Raw genomic sequence first — 21,934 nt, 5'->3', positions numbered from 1 at the left:
CTGACTGGACTCATTGTACCTTTGTCGTCTGCCTTTGTAGAGTGTTTTTATTAAATTGCCTTAAAAATGATCCCGGGCAGTAGCGAAGCTTCATTACCGATCAAGTGGCTCTTCAACTCGCAACGAGACGCTCCGAATAAAAATTAAATAAACAAATACAAAACATTGTGATATAACCGAAAAACATTTGAACTAACGAGTCAATTGCTTCAGGTGAGCACACAATTTTGGCAAAAGTGAAATTGGGAAAACATAAGATAAAATTGAACAGAATTAATAATTTTGTTTATGAATGAGAAAACGAAATGTTTGTGTTTTGAATGTTTAATACAAATTTTCTGGCCATCGGCCAAGTTTCAACTAGGAAAAGTAAGAGAAATTTCAGATTTTCGAACTGAAATGGTTCATTTGTTTTCGAGAACCTTGATCTTGTCCGGCAGCCATGTGCATCACTTTATAAACTATGAAATCTTCCGTTTGCCTACAGCCCACAATTAAGTTTTTATTTCTGAATTTATGAGTAATTGAGCTGTAAAAATGGCGGGCTCTTTTTGGGCCACCCTCGCATAAGCGAAAATGTTCAAAAAAGATGAGTCACCTGAACGTCTAACCCCCGAAATTCGAAAGGGAAAGCCTGCTGCAGTCCACCCTCGCCGGTTGTTTGTATACCCTGCCCTCCCCAAGATTTTTGGTTAATTTTAATTTCCCTCCCTGCCTCAACAAACTTCGCGTTGTGGCGACAGTTGGCTGATAAAACAGCAGACCAAAATCGATAAGCGTTTAACTTTTCATTTTCTTGCGACTTTAATTTTCGTGTTTCATCTCTTTTCACCACCCACTTCCCATTTCCCTTGGCGTTTCCCCCCTTCGTCCGCGCAATGACATAATGTGGTGTGTGCCCAATGTGACCCACAAGGCTTTTGTTTAACCCAGACAAACAGCGAGGGATTGCGAGGGAGCGAAATAAATCGAGGGATACACGGAAAGAAAATTATACTCAGTTCTTGATCAATTATGATCACAATCAATCAGCTGAAAAGAGGTTACCAGTTAAATAAAAAGAAATATAATTAAAATATAGGAAACCCTTTCAAAAACTTTGAAAATTTATAAGCCGCTTTTCAATTAAAATGACAATTTTTTCCTCTGTAAAAAGAGCAGGAAAGGGAGATAGTCGAACTGTCGCCAATTGCGTGACCCACCCACTCAGCTACCCGCCGCCCCTTTCCTGTCCGAACAGTGGGCGTGGTTGGGGGCATTAAGCGAGCTCTTTTATGACTTTCTTGGCGCCAAACGAATTTTTGCCCCGAACTTCAGTAGACGATGAGCCAACAAAAATCGGAACTGACTTTGGCATTGGGATAGGATTTCTTGTGTGGGTTGCTGTATAACAATTTGTCAGGGATAATATCTATGCAAAGAAGGAACCTTTTCTGAAAGCATGAGCCGCTTTATTTATATTACGTTGAATATTATTTCACAAAGGATTTTCCCCTTTCCACTGTAGAGTTCATTTTTATACAGGATATCCTTCGTTAATTTTATATTCAAGCTGAAAGGTAGATTAAAGAAAGGGTTTGTGAAAACTTCATATCACTTTTTCAAAACGAAAAACAACCACGTTTACGCAAAACCAAAAAAGGAAATCCCAGTAACCTTCCGGTCTTATCTCCAACGCAAATATTTATTCAATCTGAGTCTCAATTTAGTTTTATACGAACATCGGGACAATCAACATTTCAACTAGTATTTTCCAACCAAAAATATTTAGATTTACCCTTTTTGGCTTGCGCCGCAAACGAAAAATTGCGAAAATTCATTGTTAATTTTTAGCAATACGATAATAAGTAGTATTCAAGATCTGAGGCAAGGGCACAGTGAGTGCCATAATTGTAGAACCGCGTGTGCCAGAAAATGAATCCCACGAACTTGGGCCGACAGAATGGTGCTCTGGTCCTGGAAGTCTTGAAGGTTCTCGGCCGTCCGGCGACCAGTTACGAGGTGACCGAGCGGGTGGCCGACGTCTACCGCCTGCCGCTGCCACGCATCCGCCCGGTGGTCACCGATGTCCTCGAGGGCGGGGAGCGCCAGGGGTTCTTCAGCTGTGTGAACGGCCGCTACTCGGTGGTGCAGCCGGTGGTGGAGCAGCTGGGCCGGGACATCGATCAGTATGCTGCCGACATTCTGGCGGGTCGCAGCGGCCCCAACGGATCACCGCCCCAGATGTCGCCCCTGATGCTCAAGCTGCAGCAGCTGGACGGTTCGCCGCCCATGGTCACTGCGAACGGATACCGGCGGACGACCCCGGGCGAGCAGCCCGAACGACTGCCATCCGGGGACATGCCCCTGGAGGTCCGACGCCGCCTGCAAGTCGTCTCCACCCAGTGAAAATTATCCAGTTTTAAAATTGTGCCAATCTGTGCGCAGATTTGTGAGTGCAGGAAAAAGTTTTTAATGTCCAATAAAAACGAACTGAGCTTCGCATTTGGACAACATTGGATTGGATTGGATTTTAGTTAGGATAAGAATAAAACGTTTATGAGCATATTTTTAAATGCTCCTCCCTTCAATAACTTAAATAGAGGTGATCCACTGAACTTTGAGGGTTTCTCGAAGGTTCCCTTCAATATTTAAATAGAGGTGATCCACTAAACCTGATTGAAGTTTCCTTAAATGGGGCAATGACTCGTCCTCGTTTGTTCGGTTTCCATTTTCCCAGGGGCTATTGTCCTTTGTGCAATTGAGTGAACGCGGGACATTCACATCCAGCAAACACTCGCACAAAGAACAAACAGCTGCGGTCTTGTGGCTTACTTTTTATATTTTTTTATTTGCCCCGGCGCAAATGGCACTCCACTTCAGGGTTTCCACCTTGCAGCTCCCACTTGGCAGCTCCCAGTTCTCAGTTCCCAGCTCAGCTTTCCGCTCCCGACTGTCCATTGTAAGGTTGTTGCCTGTCTAGGCGAATCCAAACAGAAGTTCAAACTCGAGTGGCAGCTTTTACCGGCTCATTTGCCTTTGGCTTTTGTCTGGCTCACTTGTCAGCACTCAAAGGCTATTCCAATTATATTCAGGAGTTGGCTAAAATAGGTTTGCACAAAACGCTCTGCTTGAGTTCAAAGAGAGTTAATTGGCTATTGGGATTTTTATTATTTATGAGGGTTTCTACAGATCGGTTTTAAGGGTATGCAAAAGTTGAGCTTTCCATCGGAAGATTTCCTCGTTAATTTCCTGCTTTTCTGCGCTTTGTTCAACGGTTTTTATTTTTATCGCTGGACCCCGCAGCATGAGTAATTCTTTCTGATTTCTGATTCAATTAATGGAATTATAATGCTCTGCCGGCAAGATTTCAGTTGTCATTTGAATCTGTAAGCAAAACAAAAAGGAGAGCAAACAACCAAGATGATGACAAGTTCAGTTAAAAAGCTCTTTGTTAGTTCCTTTTTGGGTGGGAGGATGAAAGGGGATTGTGTTTCTTTCAGCCTTTCTGAGAATATTTAAAAAGTAAAACTTGTATTTTGTTTACATTTACATATGAGGCTGTCCTTTATGAGTAAACACGAGACGGTTCGTTGACTTTCAAGGAGGTTGAGGCTTTTTCTTGAAGACGAAGGGATGTTCTTGATACTCATTTAAAATCATGTTTCTTTAAAATGCTTATTAAATTAAAATATGGAAAACATTGAACCATTTTTGATATTTCCCATTTAAAAGGGGTGGATAGGGTATATAAACATCGTTAATATTCTTTAATAATGCGCCTAATTAATTAAAATTAATTTGACAGGCATGCAAGCGCAAGCCAGATCGCAGGCCAATTAACAGAAATATGTTATGTGTACGTGCATATTAAAATGAATGAATGAAAAATCAGAAAACACTGTCAAGAATTAATTGAATTTACCCAAGAAATCAAGAAAATATTTAAGCATGTGTAAGTTGTGAGTTGTTGATGCTGAACACTAGTAGTCGCCACACCGAAACACCTCACTAACTGTCCTTCCAATGTCTTTCCGTCTTCTTTTCTCCCGCAGAATGAGCCGCCAACACCAGCGGCACCACCCGCAGCAGCAGCACCATCATCACCACCTGCCGCCGCAGCAGCAGCAGCAGCAGCAGTTGCAGCAGCATCAGCAGCAGTTGACGGCGCAGCAGCAGCAGCAACAGCAACTGCTGATGGCGGAACATGCGGCGGCTGCAGAGGCGGCGGAGCTGTTCGACCTGCTCTGCGTGGCCACCACGATGCGCCAGATCCTGGCGCTCCATCGCGCCATGTGCGAGGCAGTGGGTCTGCGGCCGTCGCCCCTCAACGACTTCTATCCGCGGCTGAAGGCCAAGGTGCGTTCGTGGAAGGCGCAGGCGCTGTGGAAGAAGTTCGACGCACGAGCGGCCCATCGGGTTTATGGAAAGGGAGCAGCCTGCTCCGGCACCCGAGTCCTGGTCATCGGTGCGGGGCCGTGTGGCCTGCGCACCGCCATCGAGGCCCAGTTGCTGGGAGCCAAGGTGGTGGTGCTGGAGAAACGCGATCGAATCACCCGCAACAACGTGCTCCACCTGTGGCCCTTCGTCATCACGGATCTGCGCAATCTGGGAGCGAAGAAGTTCTATGGGAAGTTCTGCGCCGGCTCCATCGACCACATCTCCATCCGGCAGCTGCAGTGCATGTTGCTCAAGGTGGCGCTGCTCCTGGGCGTCGAGATCCACGAGGGCGTCAGCTTCGAGCACGCAGTGGAGCCATCCGGCGACGGTGGTGGCTGGAGGGCAGCCGTCTCGCCCGCCGATCACGCCGTCTCCCACTACGAGTTCGATGTGCTGATCGGAGCGGATGGCAAGCGGAATATGCTGGACTTCCGCAGGAAGGAGTTCCGCGGCAAGCTGGCCATCGCCATCACGGCGAACTTCATCAACAAGAAGACGGAGGCGGAGGCCAAAGTGGAGGAGATCAGCGGGGTGGCCTTCATCTTCAACCAGGCCTTCTTCAAGGAGCTCTACGGCAAGACGGGCATCGATCTGGAGAACATCGTCTACTACAAGGATGAGACGCACTATTTTGTGATGACGGCCAAGAAGCACAGTCTGATTGACAAGGGCGTCATCATCGAGGACATGGCGGATCCCGGCGAGCTCTTGGCCCCTGCGAATGTGGACACGCAGAAGCTGCACGATTATGCCCGCGAGGCGGCCGAGTTCTCCACCCAATACCAAATGCCCAACCTGGAGTTCGCCGTCAATCACTACGGCAAACCGGATGTGGCCATGTTCGACTTCACCTCGATGTTCGCCGCCGAGATGTCCTGCCGTGTGATTGTGCGCAAGGGCGCTCGACTGATGCAGTGCCTCGTGGGCGACAGCCTGCTGGAGCCCTTCTGGCCCACGGGATCGGGCTGTGCCCGGGGTTTCCTGTCCAGCATGGACGCGGCCTATGCCATCAAGCTGTGGTCCAACCCGCAGAACAGCACTCTCGGTGTGCTGGCCCAACGGGAGAGCATCTACCGGCTGCTCAATCAAACTACTCCGGATACGCTGCAGCGGGACATTAGTGCCTACACCGTGGACCCTGCCACCAGGTATCCGAACCTGAACAGGGAGTCGGTCAACAGCTGGCAGGTGAAGCACCTGGTGGACACGGATGACCCGTCCATTCTGGAGCAGACCTTCATGGACACGCACGCCCTGCAGACGCCGCATCTGGACACTCCAGGCAGAAGGAAGCGACGCAGTGGAGGTTAGTACTGGGTTTTTAATATACCAATAATTATTTAATTGTTTGCTTTTATTTCCCAGACCTTTTGCCCCAGGGAGCCACTTTGCTAAGATGGATTTCCGCACAGCTGCATGCCCATCAGTTTATTCCGGAGCTGAAGGAGGCTTCGGATGTGTTCCGCAATGGACGAGTGCTCTGTGCACTCATCAATCGGTGGGCAGTCCATTTAATTTAAATCTTGAACCATAATTAAACCTATAATGTGTTCTCCCTTTAGCTATCGTCCTGATCTCATCGACTTTGCTGCCACCAAGGACATGAGTCCCATGGAGTGCAATGAGCTGGCCTTCGCCGTTTTGGAGCGTGAACTGCACATCGATCGCATCATGAGCGCCAAACAGTCGCTGGACTTGACCGACGTGGAATCGCGCGTCTGGCTGAACTATTTGGACCAGATCTGCGAGCTGTTCCGCGGCGAAATCCCGCACATCAAGCACCCGAAAATGGACTTCAGTGATCTGCGCCAGAAGTATCGCATCAACCACACGCACGCCCAGCCAGACTTCTCCAAGCTGCTGGCGACGAAGCCCAAGGCCAAGTCACCCATGCAGGATGCGGTGGATGTTCCCACGACGGTCCAAAGGCGCTCGGTTCTCGAGGAGGAGCGGGCCAAGCGGCAGCGCCGCCACGAGCAGCTCCTGAATATCGGGGGAGCGGCAGCGGGAAGCTCCGCCGGCGCTGCTGGGAGCGGAACGGGCACCCAAACGCATCAGGGTCTGTTAAAGATTACTATCTTGCACCAAAGTCTGGCCAAAAATGAATCTCAGAGTGACTGCTAGGTGCACAAACCTGTCAAATTATAGAGTGGCAATAAAATATAAACTTGACTTGCTCAAAGCCTAGAATAGTGTCGATAAATTGTGCATATATATATTACAGGTTAGCATTTTTTATGGCCTGCCCTTTTGGGTCAGAAATTGAAATGGAGTTATTGCGTTTATAGTGGAAGTATAGATTAAAAAGCAAAGAAGAATTGTAAAGTTTTTTAGGCCAGGTTCCTCTGAAAAACGTACTTTTTTCAATTAATTTTATTTTCATAACAAAAAATGTTGAGTATTCAATTTTTTTTATATATGAAAGTATGTATATGAAATTACTAAAAAAAATTTTTAAAATTTTTTTTTTCAAAATGGCGGTCCTGAAAATGGCTGCTGAAACTCGTCCGATTCGTAGATGGATGACACGATTACTTGAAAAATAATTATCTGAATGCAAAAACCAAAATAGTTTCGTGTTCTGCATCGAAGTAGCTATGGCCGGTACCAGAATGAAAAATTTTCCATGAAAAATAAAAAAATGGCGGACTTTTGAATTTTTTTAACCCTTTTTTTCACTTATAATTGTTTATAACTTTTTTAAAAAATAATGAATATTTCTGATTCTGGTACCGGCCATAGCCAGACATATTAAGAGTAAAATGCCGTTTGGTTCAAATCGATAAGTGCCATAATTTTGAAATGAGAGTGTCATCCATGCGAAAAAACGTGGTTCGGAGAAAAATCAGTTTAAAGTTTTTAAGGCGTTCGAGCGGCCGTACTACCAGCAGCGCTCCTCACTCTTTTACACCTACTTCTCGGCCTTGCTGACCTTCGGGACTTATTTTATACTATTTCGACAAGTATATAGTAGCAATTTATGAAAAAAAAAAATTTTCATTTTTTCAAAATTGTTGAGAGGAACCTGGCCTTAAAGCCATAAAAGTGTCAGCTTTTTAAAATTTAAAGGGTGTATCGTCAGTCACTCCAGAGAATCATTTATTTAAATCTGAATGAAGTATGAATGTATACTAATTTTGTATTTATTTCTTTGATAGGTCAAAACGACACGCCACGTCGATCGAAGAAGCGCCGCCAGGTCGACAAAACCGCCAATATTGTGAGTAAATGCTGGCATTATATTTTATCATGGATTGGTTCACACGCGAATGTCCAGAAGGTCTGAGGAGTGACATTACGCCACTTGTTCGGCCATTTGAACATATTGTTATACTATATATACACAATAACGTGTGTATTACTCTTTCATTACCATGCTCGTATCAAATTGTTTGAACTCAGCTCTCTCATGTACATTCAAAAAAAATCAATTGTTAATCACATATGTAAATCGCAAGAAAACCAAATTCATAAAATCAAACCAAACGAAAATCTGTTCCCAAGGTTCAGCTCCTGCTGAGAACAGCTCTCTGTCATGAAATCAGTAACGCCATTAGCGCATTCGAAACCATCAATGAGGTCAGTTCGCTCAGTGTCCAAGTGTCCCAGTGTCGTCTGCATTTCCCATCGTGTGATGCGTAATCCCCCCCAAAAACCCACAGTACTAATGTAGTAGACCATCTAGAGATCCTTTCTATGTCTGTGTCTGTCCCACGCAAACATCCCATAGTTGCCATAGTTCACACTCGATAGAAAGCAAAGAAAACGACCCCTGTCCCAGAATCCAAATCCGAATCCGAATCCCCGTCCTCCGAATCTGTCCAATGTGTTGACTCTCACCTCTGCCGCGCAGGAGGAGCGCCAGCAACGCTTGCAGGAGATCGAGGAGAATCGGCAGGAGCGGATGAGCAAGCGGCGCCAGCAGCGCTACCACCAGACGCAGAACTTCTACAAGAGCCTGCAGCTCCTGCAGGCGGGCAAACTTTTGCGGGAGGGTGGCGGTGAGGGCTTGGGGGTGTCGGAGGACGGCAGCCCCTTCGAGGACTACTCGATATTCCTCTACCGCCAGCAGGCGCCCGTCTTCAACGATCGCGTGAAGGACCTCGAGCGGAAGCTTCTGTTTCCCGTAAGCGACGAGATCCCCAGGATCTCGCTCTTGCACGCTCCGTTCTCTTCTTCTGTGTTATTGTTGTCTTGACCCGTTTTGGTCCTGCGCGGGCCACTATTGATCCTAACTTCTGACTAATGCTGGAGTTCCGCCCCTAAAATCAAGAAACGAAGATTGAAGCAACTAACAAGTGACTTTGCTAACAATGATAACTGCTCGAAGAAAGAAAATGTATCTAAAAGGTTTAATGATGCAACAATTGTTGAAGAATAAATGTTTGATAATTTTGTTACGTTTGGTAATTAATCTAAAATTAATTAAAAGAGTTCCTCTTCTCTGAAAATTATTTAAGGACCCCTGTTTGCTAAATGTTTAAAAATCTTTGCGACTTGGCTCTAATATCTGCTGTGATTTAACGCTTAGTTTAAGATCTTAAATTTCGGCTAGGTCAATCTGCCAGCTACTAATGTTTTACTCGCTAAGATAAGCTCGTTCACCTAACCAGTCTAAATATGACATTTTGTTAAGCTTTCCGTTGTTTGCCTTTTAATTTGATTGTTTATGTTGATTCGTTGCGAGACGATCAGTAATCAGACGTAAAATATTTATGCATATCTATAAATTTTGATTTCTTCACACCCTTTCCACTCCGCCTCCAAATTTAAATGATTTAAATGCCCAAAAAATACACCAAAACCCCTAAAACACGACCACAAAAACACTGACATGTCAACCAAAGGATCGCGAACGTGGAGATATTCCCTCGGCATTGCCGCGTACGGCGGATGAGCAGTTCAGCGATCGAATCAAGAACATGGAACAGCGGATGACTGGAAGAGGTGGCCTGGGAGGTGACAAGAAGCCCAAGGATCTGATGCGAGCCATCGGCAAGATCGACTCAAACGACTGGAATGTGCGTGAGATCGAAAAGAAAATCGAGCTGTCCAAGAAGACCGAGATCCATGGCCCAAAGGGTCGTGAGAAGGTGCCAAAATGGAGCAAGGAGCAGTTCCAGGCTCGCCAGCACAAGATGTCCAAGCCACAGCGCCAGGACTCGCGGGAAGCGGAGAAATTCAAGGACATCGATCAGACCATCCGGAATCTCGATAAGCAACTGAAGGAGGGCCACAATCTGGACGTTGGCGAACGGGGTCGCAACAAGGTGGCCTCCATTGCCGGCCAGTTTGGCAAAAAGGACGAAGGCAACTCGGATGAGAAGAACGCGGGCAGCAGCAATGCCACCACCAACACCAACAACACAGTCATACCCAAATCTGTGAGTAATCTTGCGTTCACCCACCACCTCCTTGTATCTATTATCCTTTTTGTTGTTTGTTTGGGTTCCATTGTTATCGGTTTCCCCTGTGCTCTCTGCTATTTCTTATTTGCTTCCTGCTTTTTATTTTGTATTATATTCGTGGTTGCTTCCTGTGGTTGCTGTTGCTACTTGTCAAAGATGTTGTTAGCTGGCTTTAAGCAAAAAGTATAGGCAATCATCCATCGAAATACATTGATTCACAACCATCAAGTTACACATTCACCTACTTGTACATGACACCCATTGAATGCCAAGCAAATGTTAAAGAGTTGATTGTAAATTTATTATTTAATATACATATAATATTTTCGTAATTAATTAAATGCTTATTTATTGTGGTAATGTAGAGTTCCAAGGTGGCGCTGGCCTTTAAGAAACAGGCTGCCTCCGAAAAGTGCCGCTTCTGCAAGCAAACCGTTTACCTGATGGAGAAGACCACCGTTGAGGGTTTGGTTCTGCATCGCAATTGCCTTAAGTGCCACCACTGCCACACCAATTTGCGGTTGGGAGGATACGCCTTCGATCGGGACGATCCGCAGGGTCGCTTCTACTGCACCCAGCACTTCCGGTTGCCGCCCAAGCCGCTGCCCCAACGCACCAATAAGGCCAGGGTGAGTATATCAATAAACAAAAGATATAAAGCCAACTAATTATATTCAATTCCTACAGAAATCAGCTGCCGCTCCACCTGCCACGAGTGCCGCACCACCAACAGCGGGCACTTCGCCCGCTGCAGCTGCAACTGCTGAGCCCATGGACACCACGCCGCCCAGGGACCAAGTGGATCTGCTGGAGACCTCGCGAGCCACTGCCTCCGCCGACGCGATGTCCGATGACGAGGCCAATGTCATCGATGAGCACGAGTGGTCGGGCCGCAACTTCCTGCCCGAATCGAACAATGATTCGCAATCAGAGCTCTCCAGCTCGGATGAATCGGACACCGAGTCGGACTCGGAGTTGTTCGAGGAGGCGGATGATTCGCCTTTTGGTGCTCAGACCCTTCAACTTGCGTCGGATTGGATTGGCAAGCAGTATTGCGAGGATAGCGATGACTCCGATGATTTCTACGATTCTAGTGAAGGTATTGCGGGTGAGTGGGCACCAAACAGGGGAAGTTATTAGTTATTCTTATTAATATTTGATATTTTATAAATCCTAGATGATGGTAAGGATGACACCGAGGGCGAGGAGTTCAAGAAGGCCCGAGAATTGCGACGCCAAGAGGTTCGACTGCAACCCTTGCCTGCCAATTTGCCCACGGATACGGAGACCGAGGTGGGTTTTATTTGATACCTTTTCTATTTTTGGTGATGGGGAGACTAACCTTCTCATTATTCTCATTTATTTTCCTCGACTCTATACGATATTTATTTTATAATCCTTGTCATGGTGTTGGTTTCACTTTTGTACCCAAAATCATAAACCCCCTCAATAATTAGAAGCTTAAGTTAAGCGTAGACAATAAGGAGAATGTGGCCGATGTTATTTCTCTAAAATCGGCCAACTCCTTTGAGTCCGCCCGTAGTCAACCCACCACGCCGCTGGCCACGCCCACTCGTGTTGAGGTAGAGCAACTGGAACGGAATGCTCCTCGTAAGTTTAGCAGTGAGATTGAGGCAATCAGCGAGAAATTGTATCACATGAACAACATGGTGAAGATGAACAAGGACCTCGAGGTGCTGGCCAAGGAGAATCTGGTCAAGAGTGATATCCTTAAGAAGCTCACGCTGAAGGAAAAGTGGCTGGCGGAGAATGCAGCCATAGCAGCTGGCCAAAAAGTGACTCCAAGTCCAAGTGCTGCTGCATCTGTCCTTAAACCCAAGTCGAAGTTTGATGAAAAGTTCGAGAAGGTGGTGAGTCCACTTCCACCTGTGGTAGAACCCAAACCCAAACCGGTAATTGATTTCAATTTGGATGAGCTGAAGCCGCGTAAACCAAACTTTGAGGAGCGACCCAAGGATCAGCTGCCCAAGCCAGAGGGTTTAAAGAAACTTAAGCAAGAGAAGGCTAAAGGAAACAGCACCAATGTGAGCCGTTCCAACAGCTTGAAAAGCAATGGGAGCACCGGAAGTCCAAAGGTGAAGAAAGCACCCATTCCCACCGAAAGTAAAATGCAAATTGAAGGGATCCTGGGCACAATAAAGAAGCTGCAACGCCAAAACAGCAGCGATCAGGATGATGACATGGATGTGGATGTCGATGAGGAAGTGGAGAGGAAACCCAACAAACAGCTGAACAACAAACTGAAGGAAATCCAAGCCAGCAGTTTTGCAGGCACCATGGATCACATTAAATCTCAGCTGACAATGCCCACTGTAAGTGCACAGGCACCGCCAACCATGGACCTTTCCAAGTATTTTCCCAACCAGAAACAAGAGAAGAGCTCTGCCAGCAGCACAAATAAAAATCAGGTTACCCTCAAAGATGTAAATCTGGCCAAGTATTTTCCCAGCAGTCCGGCTCCGCAGCGAAGAACCGTGGAAACGGTGGCCGATCGATTGAAGAAATCGCAGACTGAGGCTTCGCTAGCCAAATCCAAACTCCAGGAGGAGAAGACCAAAAACCAGGAGCAGAAACCTGGGCAGGCCAAGAAGAGCCCCGAAAAAGTAGCGGACTCCAAGCCAGTTCCCCCTAAACGACAAGCTTCATTGGACACCTTTAGTTTAAGAGAGCATCAGATGGATGGAGCACTCGACCTGACCAAAAAGAAGGCTCCCACAAAGGCTACCTCCGTGGTTAAGAAACCCGCCAAATTGGGAAGCAGCACGACCCTGACGAAAGCCACAGCCACCTCTAAAGGAAAAACTATAAAGATTGTTAAGAAAATTGTGCCCAAGGGAACCAAAGCCAAAAAGGCAGCAGCCCAAGAAGCCGCTGCAGTTGAAGTTCCTCCAGAAAAAGAACCCCCGAAAGATGAGGCTGAAAGGATATGGGATGAAATCCTGGGAGATGGAGCAGAGCGGTCGCCAAGTTCCGAGTATCAGCGATTGTTTCAAGATGAAAAGTCACCCAGCGATCTGTCGGATAATATTGATCGGATTCTAGAGGAAACTGGCTTGGATCTGGAATTGGGTCTCCCCAAACGTAGTAGTAAGAAACTAGTTAAAACCAAATCCCTTGGCGAAGGAGAGTTCGATTCGAAGCCTTCGAAAGAAAGACTGACTGGCGTACAAAACATCCTCAAGCGATTCGAGTCCATGAGTTCGGTTACCTCGCAAAATAGCGATGAGCAAGCGGCGTTCAAATTGCGACGCATGGAATCAACTACCAGTAATCTAAGTAGTTTGACTCGATCTAGGGAATCTCTGGTTTCAGCAAGTGATTCAATGAGCGATTTGGAGAAGACCATGGATTATCTGCGAAATGAGTGGCGAAACGAGGCCACCAACTTTCTGCAAAGAAAACGAGACAAGTTCTATGCCCAGAAGGATGAACAGCAAAAGGAGGCAAAGGAGAAAGCCAAACCAGATCCTGTACTCGATCTCCCTGTGCAATATCGCGATTCCAAACTGGCCAAGTTCTTTGGCCTTGCCACTCGTAAATCACCCGAGAAGCGAAAGTCTCCCATCAAGAAAAAGAAATCCCCCACTAAAGCAGCAAAGGTGACTAAAACAAATAATTCATTGGAGGAACTGGCCAAAATCAGTAGCGTTCGTCAGGCGAAACAGGATCAAAAGAAGAAGGTGCCAAAGGTTGTGGAGCCGAAGCCCCCAAAACCAGCCACTCCTGTTCCCGACGACTTTGAGATTCTTGATTTGCTCGAAAAAGCGACAGAGGCTAAAGAGTTGGAACGTTCAAAGACCAAAAGTCCGGCTGTGGAACCGATTAAGGAGGAGATTAAGGAGGAGCCGAAAGAAGCTATAGTAGAAATACCCCTACCCATAGAAGACATTAAAAACCTACCGAAAACCGGGTGTGATAAATCCTTAAACAATTCACGTCGTGGTTCTCAATCCAGTATAGTAATGTCTCGTCGACAATCGGATATTTCCCTGAACGAGAAGCTTAATCAGGAAGCACTAGTTGCCTTGACCAATTTGGAAAGGGAAAGGGAAGCGGAGCAAGTAGATGATCTTTTCCAAACAATGGTAGAGGAATTGGCCCATGAACCAGAGCCCATTGCCATTGCTGAGCCTTTGGATGAGGACATCGATGCGGATTCCCTGTGCACCACAATCAGCAAGAGTCCCAGTGTCCAACCCATCACAGTTGTTAAACGGGGCAGTTCCGAGGATCAGAGCATTGAGAAGCTATTCGGCCACTTCTCCGATGAAATGCTGGTGAATGTGGATTTCGATTCCAATGACGAACTGGTGGGCATTACACCAAGGGCCGACCTCGTTTCCAGAAACACAGCTGATAGAGATTTCCTGGATAAACTGGAATCCTTAGAGCGCGATGAGGAGTCTTTCCAACCGGTTGGAGAAGAGAAGTTCAAACAGGTTAATGACTTGGATGAAGTGGATGCCATGCACTTTCCATCGCGACCACAGCGCAGGCAGAAAAGCAGTTCCTCCTCCAGTGAACCATCTCTTCCAGTGGCTCCTCAAAGGTTAAAGAAGAAGTTATCGAAACTTGATCCTGAGGATATGGCTCCTTCTGTGCAGGATCTTCTTCACCAGGTTTACATTAAGAATTTAGAGCCGCAAGTTATGGAAGTGGTGCCTGTTGAAGGTAAACAAACTTTGAGATTCCCAAGCATGTTGGTGGAGGAAAATGTGGATGAGGTGGATCATCCCAAGACATTAAACAAAGAAAATGACTCACCTCCAAAAAAAGCAGTTGAAGTGAAAGTTAACCAACCGGAAGAGGTTCCTCAGGAGGTTTCCAGCCCCCAAAAACCAATAAGCCAAAGTAATTCCCTCAAGAGCGAAAGCTCCTCAGTCAGCAGTTTAGTGGAGATACCCAAGATTATAACGCCACCCAAATCGAGTAGCAAGGAGAACTCCTCTGATTGGGATATGGAAAAGATGCCTGCATCGCCGATGCCACGAAGGCGGTTGCCAATCAAAACTCCTAGCGTGGCCAGCAAGGAGAGCTCCTTGGAGTGGGACATGGAGAAGCTGCCCAACAGTCCCATGCTTCCAAGGAGAAACAAAATGCGACCCATTTCCCCTGGCACCAGTCCAGTGCAACTTCTAAACAATCTAACCACCGATGCAGATGAAGAGGCAGCTCAGAAACGCCTCATCGAGGATTTCGAGCAGGAGAGAAGACAGGCTTTGATCAAAAGGGATGAGAGCTTCGAAACCATTGCGGCAGAGCAGCGAAGACGTGATTCCCTGCAGAGCAGCAGCAATTCGAGTGGCAAACGCAGCCTGCCACCACCAACGCCACCCATGACGATGGCATCCCGACGAGGCACCACCCAGGACACGAATCGCACCCAGGACACGGCCACGCGGCACGAAGGAACGCCCCCCATGTTCAAGAAACTGGATGTCGATGGCAGTGGCACGTCCATGGACTCCACCGCCTGCTCCACGCGACGCAGCTCGTTTGCATTTATAGAGTTACAGGACAACAAGCCGGTGATTGTGCCCATGCCCAAGAAGCTTAAGTTACCCAAACCGGAGCAGCCCAGGTTTGTTCCCGAACCGGTGGCAGTGGATGAGCCCGTGCCCGAGGTGTTCCAGGGCCGCTCTTGGCCCAAGGCACAGCTTGAAGGGGAGGGGGATCTCGAGGATCTGGATGAGGAGGATCAGGCAGAGAAGCTAAAGAAACAGCTTCCCGAATATGCTCGTTCGGATTCCCCGCCATCGGCAGCTTTTAAGAACCGCAAGTGGCCGGATGGCAAGACCGTATTTGATAAGCGGGCTGAATCTCTAGAGGAGGAGGATATTTTTGCAGGTCTACTCTCCATTAAGAAAAGAGGTTCTCAAAGATTCAAGGATAAACCCCGCTCCCAGTCTCCACAACCCTTCAAACCTTTGGCCAACAGCTCACGGCAGAGTTCAAAGTCATATAGTGATTTGAAAAAAGGTCCCTCCATGCAATCTCTGTCAGCACAATCCAGTCAAGACACGGACACCCTGTCCACCACCACCACAGTGGCGACTGCTCGTCCCGTAAGCTACTCCCACTATGAGGATCCCATGGATGCCAGTACAAAAGCCTTGCTGGATCGCAGCAAACGGTTGCACAATCGCAAAAGGGATTTCGTTAACGAAAGAGTGGTGGAACGCAATCCCTACATGAGGGAGGTGCTGCGAAGCACGGATCGCAGGGATTACGACGACGTGGATGAGGATCTGACCAGCTACAGGCCAAGAAATTACGCCAGTTCCACGCTCAATCGATTCCCGAATACCTCAACCAGGAAGAGCAATAACTACGACTACCTCAGTCCAAGCAGTGATTACCTGACCAGGAGATCATACAACATACCGAGCAGCAGTGCCACCAGCAGCTATTATCCGTCGACCACGAGGAGCTCCCATTTGAGCGATCTGTTCCGAAGACGCAGCCCCGGATCCGGATCGGGATCCGGACTTTCCGGCTACGGCAGCAAAGAGTCGTGCGTTATCTCCTAGTTGTTTAGCCTTCTCCTTTTACATTTATAATTTTTCCACCCGTTTTGGCCGCAGACGACGCCTCAACTACTTTCTCTACTGAGAGCCAACCCAACGTCAGCGAAACCAACTCCAACAAAACACAGACTTTGACCCTGACCCTTGACCCCCCGACAAACCATACAGAACACTTTAGGTCCCAAGAAAAAGAAACCCAAAAACCAACCAACCAACCAACCAACCAACAACAACCATGCTAGATTGCCCGCCCGCCTGTCTGCTCTCGATGTGCCACCGCCTTCAAGTTCAAGTTAAAGTCCAAGTCCTCCAACCAACAGCCAAAGACAAGATCCGGCTAACCTCTCTGTCCAGATAGATGTTAGCCACTTGATTGAAAAGTAAATGCACCTGGGTACGATCTACGAAGGTAAATTCAAGCACAGCCGTCCCCGAAATGTTGCGCTAACCCCGAAAACTCAAGCAGCCCGAAAATAAAGCCGAAAGTTTGTAGTCTCTAAACCTGTAAAGCCTAGAAAATACTCAAATGCCGATTGTGTTGTTGTGTCGTTCTGTTGCTGTGTCCAAACAAAAAAAACAAAAAACAAAATGGTCTAACCCAAAGCCAATCTAAAGCCAAAGCTAATCCCGGCCAGCGTTCGTTCTGTCCTCCAGCGTTCCTCTCGTTTCCCTTCTGGATCGTACCTAAAGGCATGACGCCGCTATTGTTGCCGATTAACCCACTACTCCGACTAATTAGCATGTGCGATTCGAAGGTGTTTGCTGTACATAAAACGCCGCCAGCGAGTTTGGGCTGTAGGATCTGGTCACTGATCTCTACGGATCCCGACTCCCTTTGCTTTTGTTCTACGTTCGTTTCTTTTAACTCATATGACTTTCATAACAGCAATAACTACATTTTTGGGTATGCCACTCCACTTGCAGGTTCAAACCGAGTCCGAGAGCACTTCGCCCGACGAGGTGGAGCTCAACTCTGCCACTGAGATTTCCACCGACTCAGAGTTCGACAACGATGAGATTATACGCCAGGCGCCCAAAATCTTCATCGATGATACCCATCTAAGAAAGCCCACAAAGGTCCAGGTGAGTGTGGGGTATTTACAAACGAAATACTTGCAATGTTGCTTAATATTTATTTCTTTTGCAGATCAAGTCCACCATGATCGGACCCAATGCAGCCGCTGCCGGACTCCACCAAAAGCAGCTGGCGGCGCGGGAGAAGGGCGGCAGTTACCTCCAGAAATACCAACCACAACCGCCGCTGCCGCAGTTCAAGCCGCTGGTCCAGGTGGATCCCACCCTGCTCATCAGCACTCAGCGTGCTCCTCTGCAGAATCCTCGGCCAGGAGATTATCTACTTAACAAGACGGCCAGCACAGAGGGCATTGCCTCCAAGAAGAGCCTGGAGTTGAAGAAACGCTATCTCCTGGGCGAACCTGCCAATGGCAATAAGATACAGAAGTCGGGATCCACATCGGTGCTGGACTCGCGCATCCGCAGCTTCCAGTCGAACATCTCGGAGTGCCAGAAGCTGTTGAATCCCAGCAGTGACATCAGTGCAGGCATGCGCACCTTCCTCGATCGCACAAAGTTGGGCGAGGGCAGTCAACCAGCTGGACAGACCAACGAACTGATGCGCTCCGCCACCAGCAATGTGATTAACGATCTGCGCGTGGAACTCCGGATACAGAAGGCTCCCTCCAGTCACTCCACGGATAACGAGAAGGAGAATGTGTTCGTCAACTGCAAGAACGAACTGAACAAGGGAATGGAGTACACGGATGCGGTGAATGCCACGCTGCTGGACCAGCTGGCCAGAAAGAGTTCGCCCACCACTCCCACGAACAACAAGACGGTGATTGAAGTTATTGATCTGGTGACCCCTGAGAAACCGGTGGAAATCATAGATCTCACTGCGTTGGAAACGCCCAAGAAGCAGTTGGTGGATGGTGGCGGTATGGACGTGGATGATCGCCTAACACCCGACAGCAACAAGATAAGCGAACTGCAGCAGGAGGTGAAGGAGGAACCCAAACCGGATGTTTCCCGGGATGTGAAGGAGTGCATCCCAGACATACTGGGGCACATCAAGGAGGGAACGGGAGCGAAGGAGCAGGGCGGCGAGGAGCAGCAGAGTCTTCTTGAGCAGTCGGACGAGGAGAAGCGCGACTCTCCGGAGAAGGAGGTGGCCGAGCAAGAGCTTTACGAACCGGACAGTGTGCAAATCCAAGTGCCGAATATCCCGTGGGACAAGGCCAAGCCGGAGGTGATGTCCACCACTGGTAGCAGTGGATCCATGTGCTCCAGTTCAGATTCGTCCAGCATCGAAGATATTCAGCATTATATACTGGAGTCCACCACTAGTCCGGATACCCAAACAGCGGGTGGGAAGCACAATGTGCCCCGTCTGGAGGTGCACGACACTAGTGGCGCCCTGATGCAGGTGGACAGCCTGATGATTGTGAACGGAAAGTACATTGGGGATCCCGAGGATGTCAAGTTCCTGGACATGCCCGCCAATGTGATTGTTCCACCTGCTGCGGCTGTTAAAACCAGTGAGCTGGAGATGGAGGATGACCACGAGGTGGAACCAGTGACTGCTACTCCTGAGCCAGCAGAATGCACGGTGATCGAAGCGGAACGTAAGGTAACTCAACCACCTCCTCTGCCCGAGATGGGACCACCAAAACTGAAGTTCGACAGCAAGAACGAGAACAAAATCGAGAGCCTGAAGAACCTTCCTCTGATCGTGGAGAGCAATGTGGAGCACAGTCAGGCGGTGAAGCCCATTACGCTTAATTTGAGCAGCTTGGCCAGGACTCCAGACACACCAACCACTCCCACGGCACATGATAGCGATAAAACGCCCACAGGAGAGGTGCTCTCCCGCGGATCCGATTCGGAAACTGAGCCGACGGGTACTGGACAGGTGCTCACGGAAACGGAACTCTCCGACTGGACGGCGGACGACTGCATTTCGGAGAACTTTGTGGACATGGAGTTTGTGCTGAACTCGAACAAAGGAACAATCAAGCGGCGCAAGGAGCGACGACGTGGAGCCAACAAGCTACCCAGTGGTAATCAGGTTATCCATGAGCTGGCCAAACAGGCACCTGTGGTGCAGATGGACGGAATCCTCAGTGCCATCGATATCGATGACATTGAGTTCATGGACACGGGTTCGGAGGGTTCCTGTGCAGAGGCATACTCTGCCACAAATACCGCTCTCATCCAGAACAGGGGCTACATGGAGTACATTGAGTCGGAACCGAAGAAGACGACACGCAAGGCAGCTCCGCCATCCAGTTACCCAGAAAACCTTCCACCCTTGGTGACGAAGCGAGACGAGAAACTGGGCATTGATTATATTGAGCAGGGAGCGTACATAATGCACGATGATGCCAAAACCCCTGTGAACGAGGTGGCTCCCGCGATGACCCAATCCTTGACAGATTCTAGTACCCTGAATGAACTAGACGACGATAGCATGACTGGATTGGGTTTATCCCAGACTCAGCCAACTACAACGGAGGAAAGCGAGGCGTTGACGGTGGTCACCAGTCCACTGGACACCTCATCGCCGCGAGTGCTCGATCAATTTGCCTCCATGTTGGCAGCCGGCAAGGGTGATTCCACGCCCAGCAGCTCGGAGCAACAACCAAAGACCTCAACGGTGACGACCAGCAGCAGTGGACCCAATTCCTCGACGCCAGGAAATGCACCCAAAGAGGTCGCTCCTCAAGAGGAGGACCTGCAGATCCAGTTCGAGTATGTGCGTGCTCTGCAGCAGCGCATCTCGCAGATCAGCACCCAGAGGCGCAAGAGCTCCAAGGGTGAGGCGCCCAACCTGCAGGCGAACGCCAATGCACCTGTGATAGAATCAGTCGAGGATCAGCCGAAGCTCGCCGAGGAACCGGTGGCCTCGATGCGACCGCGGAGCACCAGCATCTCCGGCAAGGTACCTGAGATTCCCACGCTCAGCAGCAAGCTGGAGGAGATCACCAAAGAGCGCACCAAGCAGAAGGATCTCATCCACGATCTGGTAATGGACAAGCTCCAATCGAAGAAGCAACTAAACGCTGAGAAGCGCTTGCACCGGAGTCGCCAGCGGAGTTTGTTGACCAGCGGTTATGCCAGTGGTGCCAGTCTGAGTCCCACGCCCAAGTTGGCAGCTGCTTGCAGTCCGCAAGACTCCAACTGCTCCAGCCAGGCGCATTACCATGCCTCCACGGCGGAGGAGAGACCGAAACCGCCGGCGGAGAGGCCACTGCAAAAGTCCGCCACTTCCACCTACGTGTCGCCCTATCGAACTGTCCAGGCGCCAACTCGAAGTAATGATCTTTACAAGCCGCGGCCATTTAGCGAGCACATCGATTCGAATGCCTTGGTGGGCTACAAACTGGGCAAGACGGCTTCGTTTAATGGTGGAAAACTGGGTGACTTTGCCACTCCAATTGCTCCGGTGAGAGTAAATCGAGTAGGAACAGTTAAACCGGATGTCGCCAACATTTCTGCCTCGACGGAGAATCTGAGGAGCGAGGCCAGAGCCAGGGCTCGTCTCAAATCCAACACTGAACTGGGTCTCAGTCCCGAGGAGAAGATGCAGTTACTCCGCTCTCGTTTGCACTACGACCAAAACAGATCACTGAAACCAAAGCAACTGGAGGAGATGCCGTCGGGTGATCTGGCGGCACGTGCCCGCAAAATGAGCGCCTCGAAGAGCGTCAACGATCTGGCCTACATGGTGGGTCAGCAGCAACAGCAGCAGCTGGAAAAGGATGCCGCACTTCAGGCCAAAGCGGCTGACTTCACATCCGATCCGAATTTGGCAGCCGGCGGCCAGGAGAAGGCATCGAAAACGAAGTCCGGACGCAGGCCAAAGGATCCGGAGCGACGGAAGAGTCTCATTCAGTCGTTGTCCAGCTTCTTCCAGAAGGGATCCTCATCCGCGGCCACCAGTCCCAAGGAGCAAAGCGGTCCTGTGGCTGCCGGCCACTCTGAGCAGTCAGAGCGACCCGGCACCAGCAGCAGTGGCACGCCCACCATCTCGGATGCGGCGACTGGAGGCGGAGGAGGAGGAGGTGGAGGTGGCGTCTTCAGTCGATTCCGCATCTCGCCCAAGTCCAAGGAGAAGTCTAAGGTAAGTGGTTGCCCCAGTAAACGTAATTGTAATGTGGTTTTGGTCGGTGTTGATGTAACCAAATGTTGTCTGCCTCGCGGAACTTGGCCAGTCCAAGCTATCGATTCACCCGACTTCATCTAGGATTAAGTTTTAGTAACTGCCAAGGACTCGCTGTCTGGTATTAAGTGTCTCATTTATAACATTTAAAATTCTCTCAATCGTTTTGCAGTCTTGCTTTGATCTGAGGAGTTTCGGTTTTGGTGTAAGAACTTTTAACTATTCTAAACCCTACTTATCCATCACAATTTTTCAAAAGTTAACTCACTCACTAAAAGCTTAGTTTTATTATTTGGCGTGCAATATTGTTTTTTATTTCTTCCTAATAGCACATTTTTCCATCTCGATGGGCTTTTTGTTTGTTTTATGTTTAATTAACC

The 21,934-nt window shown here is 48.6% G+C and overlaps 2 protein-coding genes across 12 annotated transcripts in view; both read left to right on the top strand.

Annotated features, from left to right (window-relative positions):
• The window catches only part of LOC108098815 (F-actin-monooxygenase Mical), a 42,778-nt gene that overhangs the window by 18,116 nt on the left and 2,728 nt on the right, over positions 1-21,934 (top strand). For 3 of the 11 annotated variants that reach the window (XR_001771874.1, XR_001771872.1, XR_001771873.1), the window contains 12 exons: positions 4,035-5,725; positions 5,785-5,917; positions 5,982-6,478; positions 7,578-7,639; positions 8,273-8,545; positions 9,267-9,803; positions 10,193-10,456; positions 10,515-10,935; positions 11,005-11,120; positions 11,285-16,362; positions 16,433-16,784; positions 17,300-17,404. Coding sequence is in view for 5 of the 11 variants with exons in the window: in XM_017201969.2 (XP_017057458.1) it covers positions 4,036-5,725; positions 5,785-5,917; positions 5,982-6,478; positions 7,578-7,639; positions 8,273-8,545; positions 9,267-9,803; positions 10,193-10,456; positions 10,515-10,935; positions 11,005-11,120; positions 11,285-16,366; positions 17,300-17,458; positions 17,523-21,515 (13,227 nt within the window). In the remaining 6 variants the exon portion in view is untranslated. Of the gene's footprint in view, positions 1-4,034; positions 5,726-5,784; positions 5,918-5,981; positions 6,479-7,577; positions 7,640-8,272; positions 8,546-9,266; positions 9,804-10,192; positions 10,457-10,514; positions 10,936-11,004; positions 11,121-11,284; positions 16,367-16,432; positions 16,785-17,299; positions 17,459-17,522; positions 21,516-21,726; positions 21,760-21,934 lie in introns of those variants that run through there. The other 8 variants (XM_017201966.2, XM_017201968.2, XR_001771875.1 and 5 more) reach the window with 7 other exon arrangements.
• Positions 1,692-2,579, top strand: LOC108098821. Its single transcript, XM_017201974.2, has one exon. It carries the CDS (start codon positions 1,915-1,917, stop codon positions 2,386-2,388), a length of 474 nt encoding a protein of 157 aa, XP_017057463.1. The 5' UTR covers positions 1,692-1,914; the 3' UTR covers positions 2,389-2,579.

The sequence above is a fragment of the Drosophila ficusphila genome, unplaced genomic scaffold (assembly GCF_018152265.1).
Source record: "Drosophila ficusphila isolate 14025-0441.05 unplaced genomic scaffold, ASM1815226v1 contig_791, whole genome shotgun sequence".
NCBI classification, from domain to species: Eukaryota; Metazoa; Arthropoda; class Insecta; order Diptera; family Drosophilidae; genus Drosophila; species Drosophila ficusphila.
The sequence above is the reverse complement of the archived record's forward strand: the minus strand, read 5'-3'. Positions and strand labels throughout refer to the sequence as shown.

Coding starts and splice junctions, on each gene's coding strand:
- LOC108098821 (XM_017201974.2), top strand. CDS start 1,915: ATGAATCCCACGAACTTGGGCCGACAGAATGGTGCTCTGGTCCTGGAA.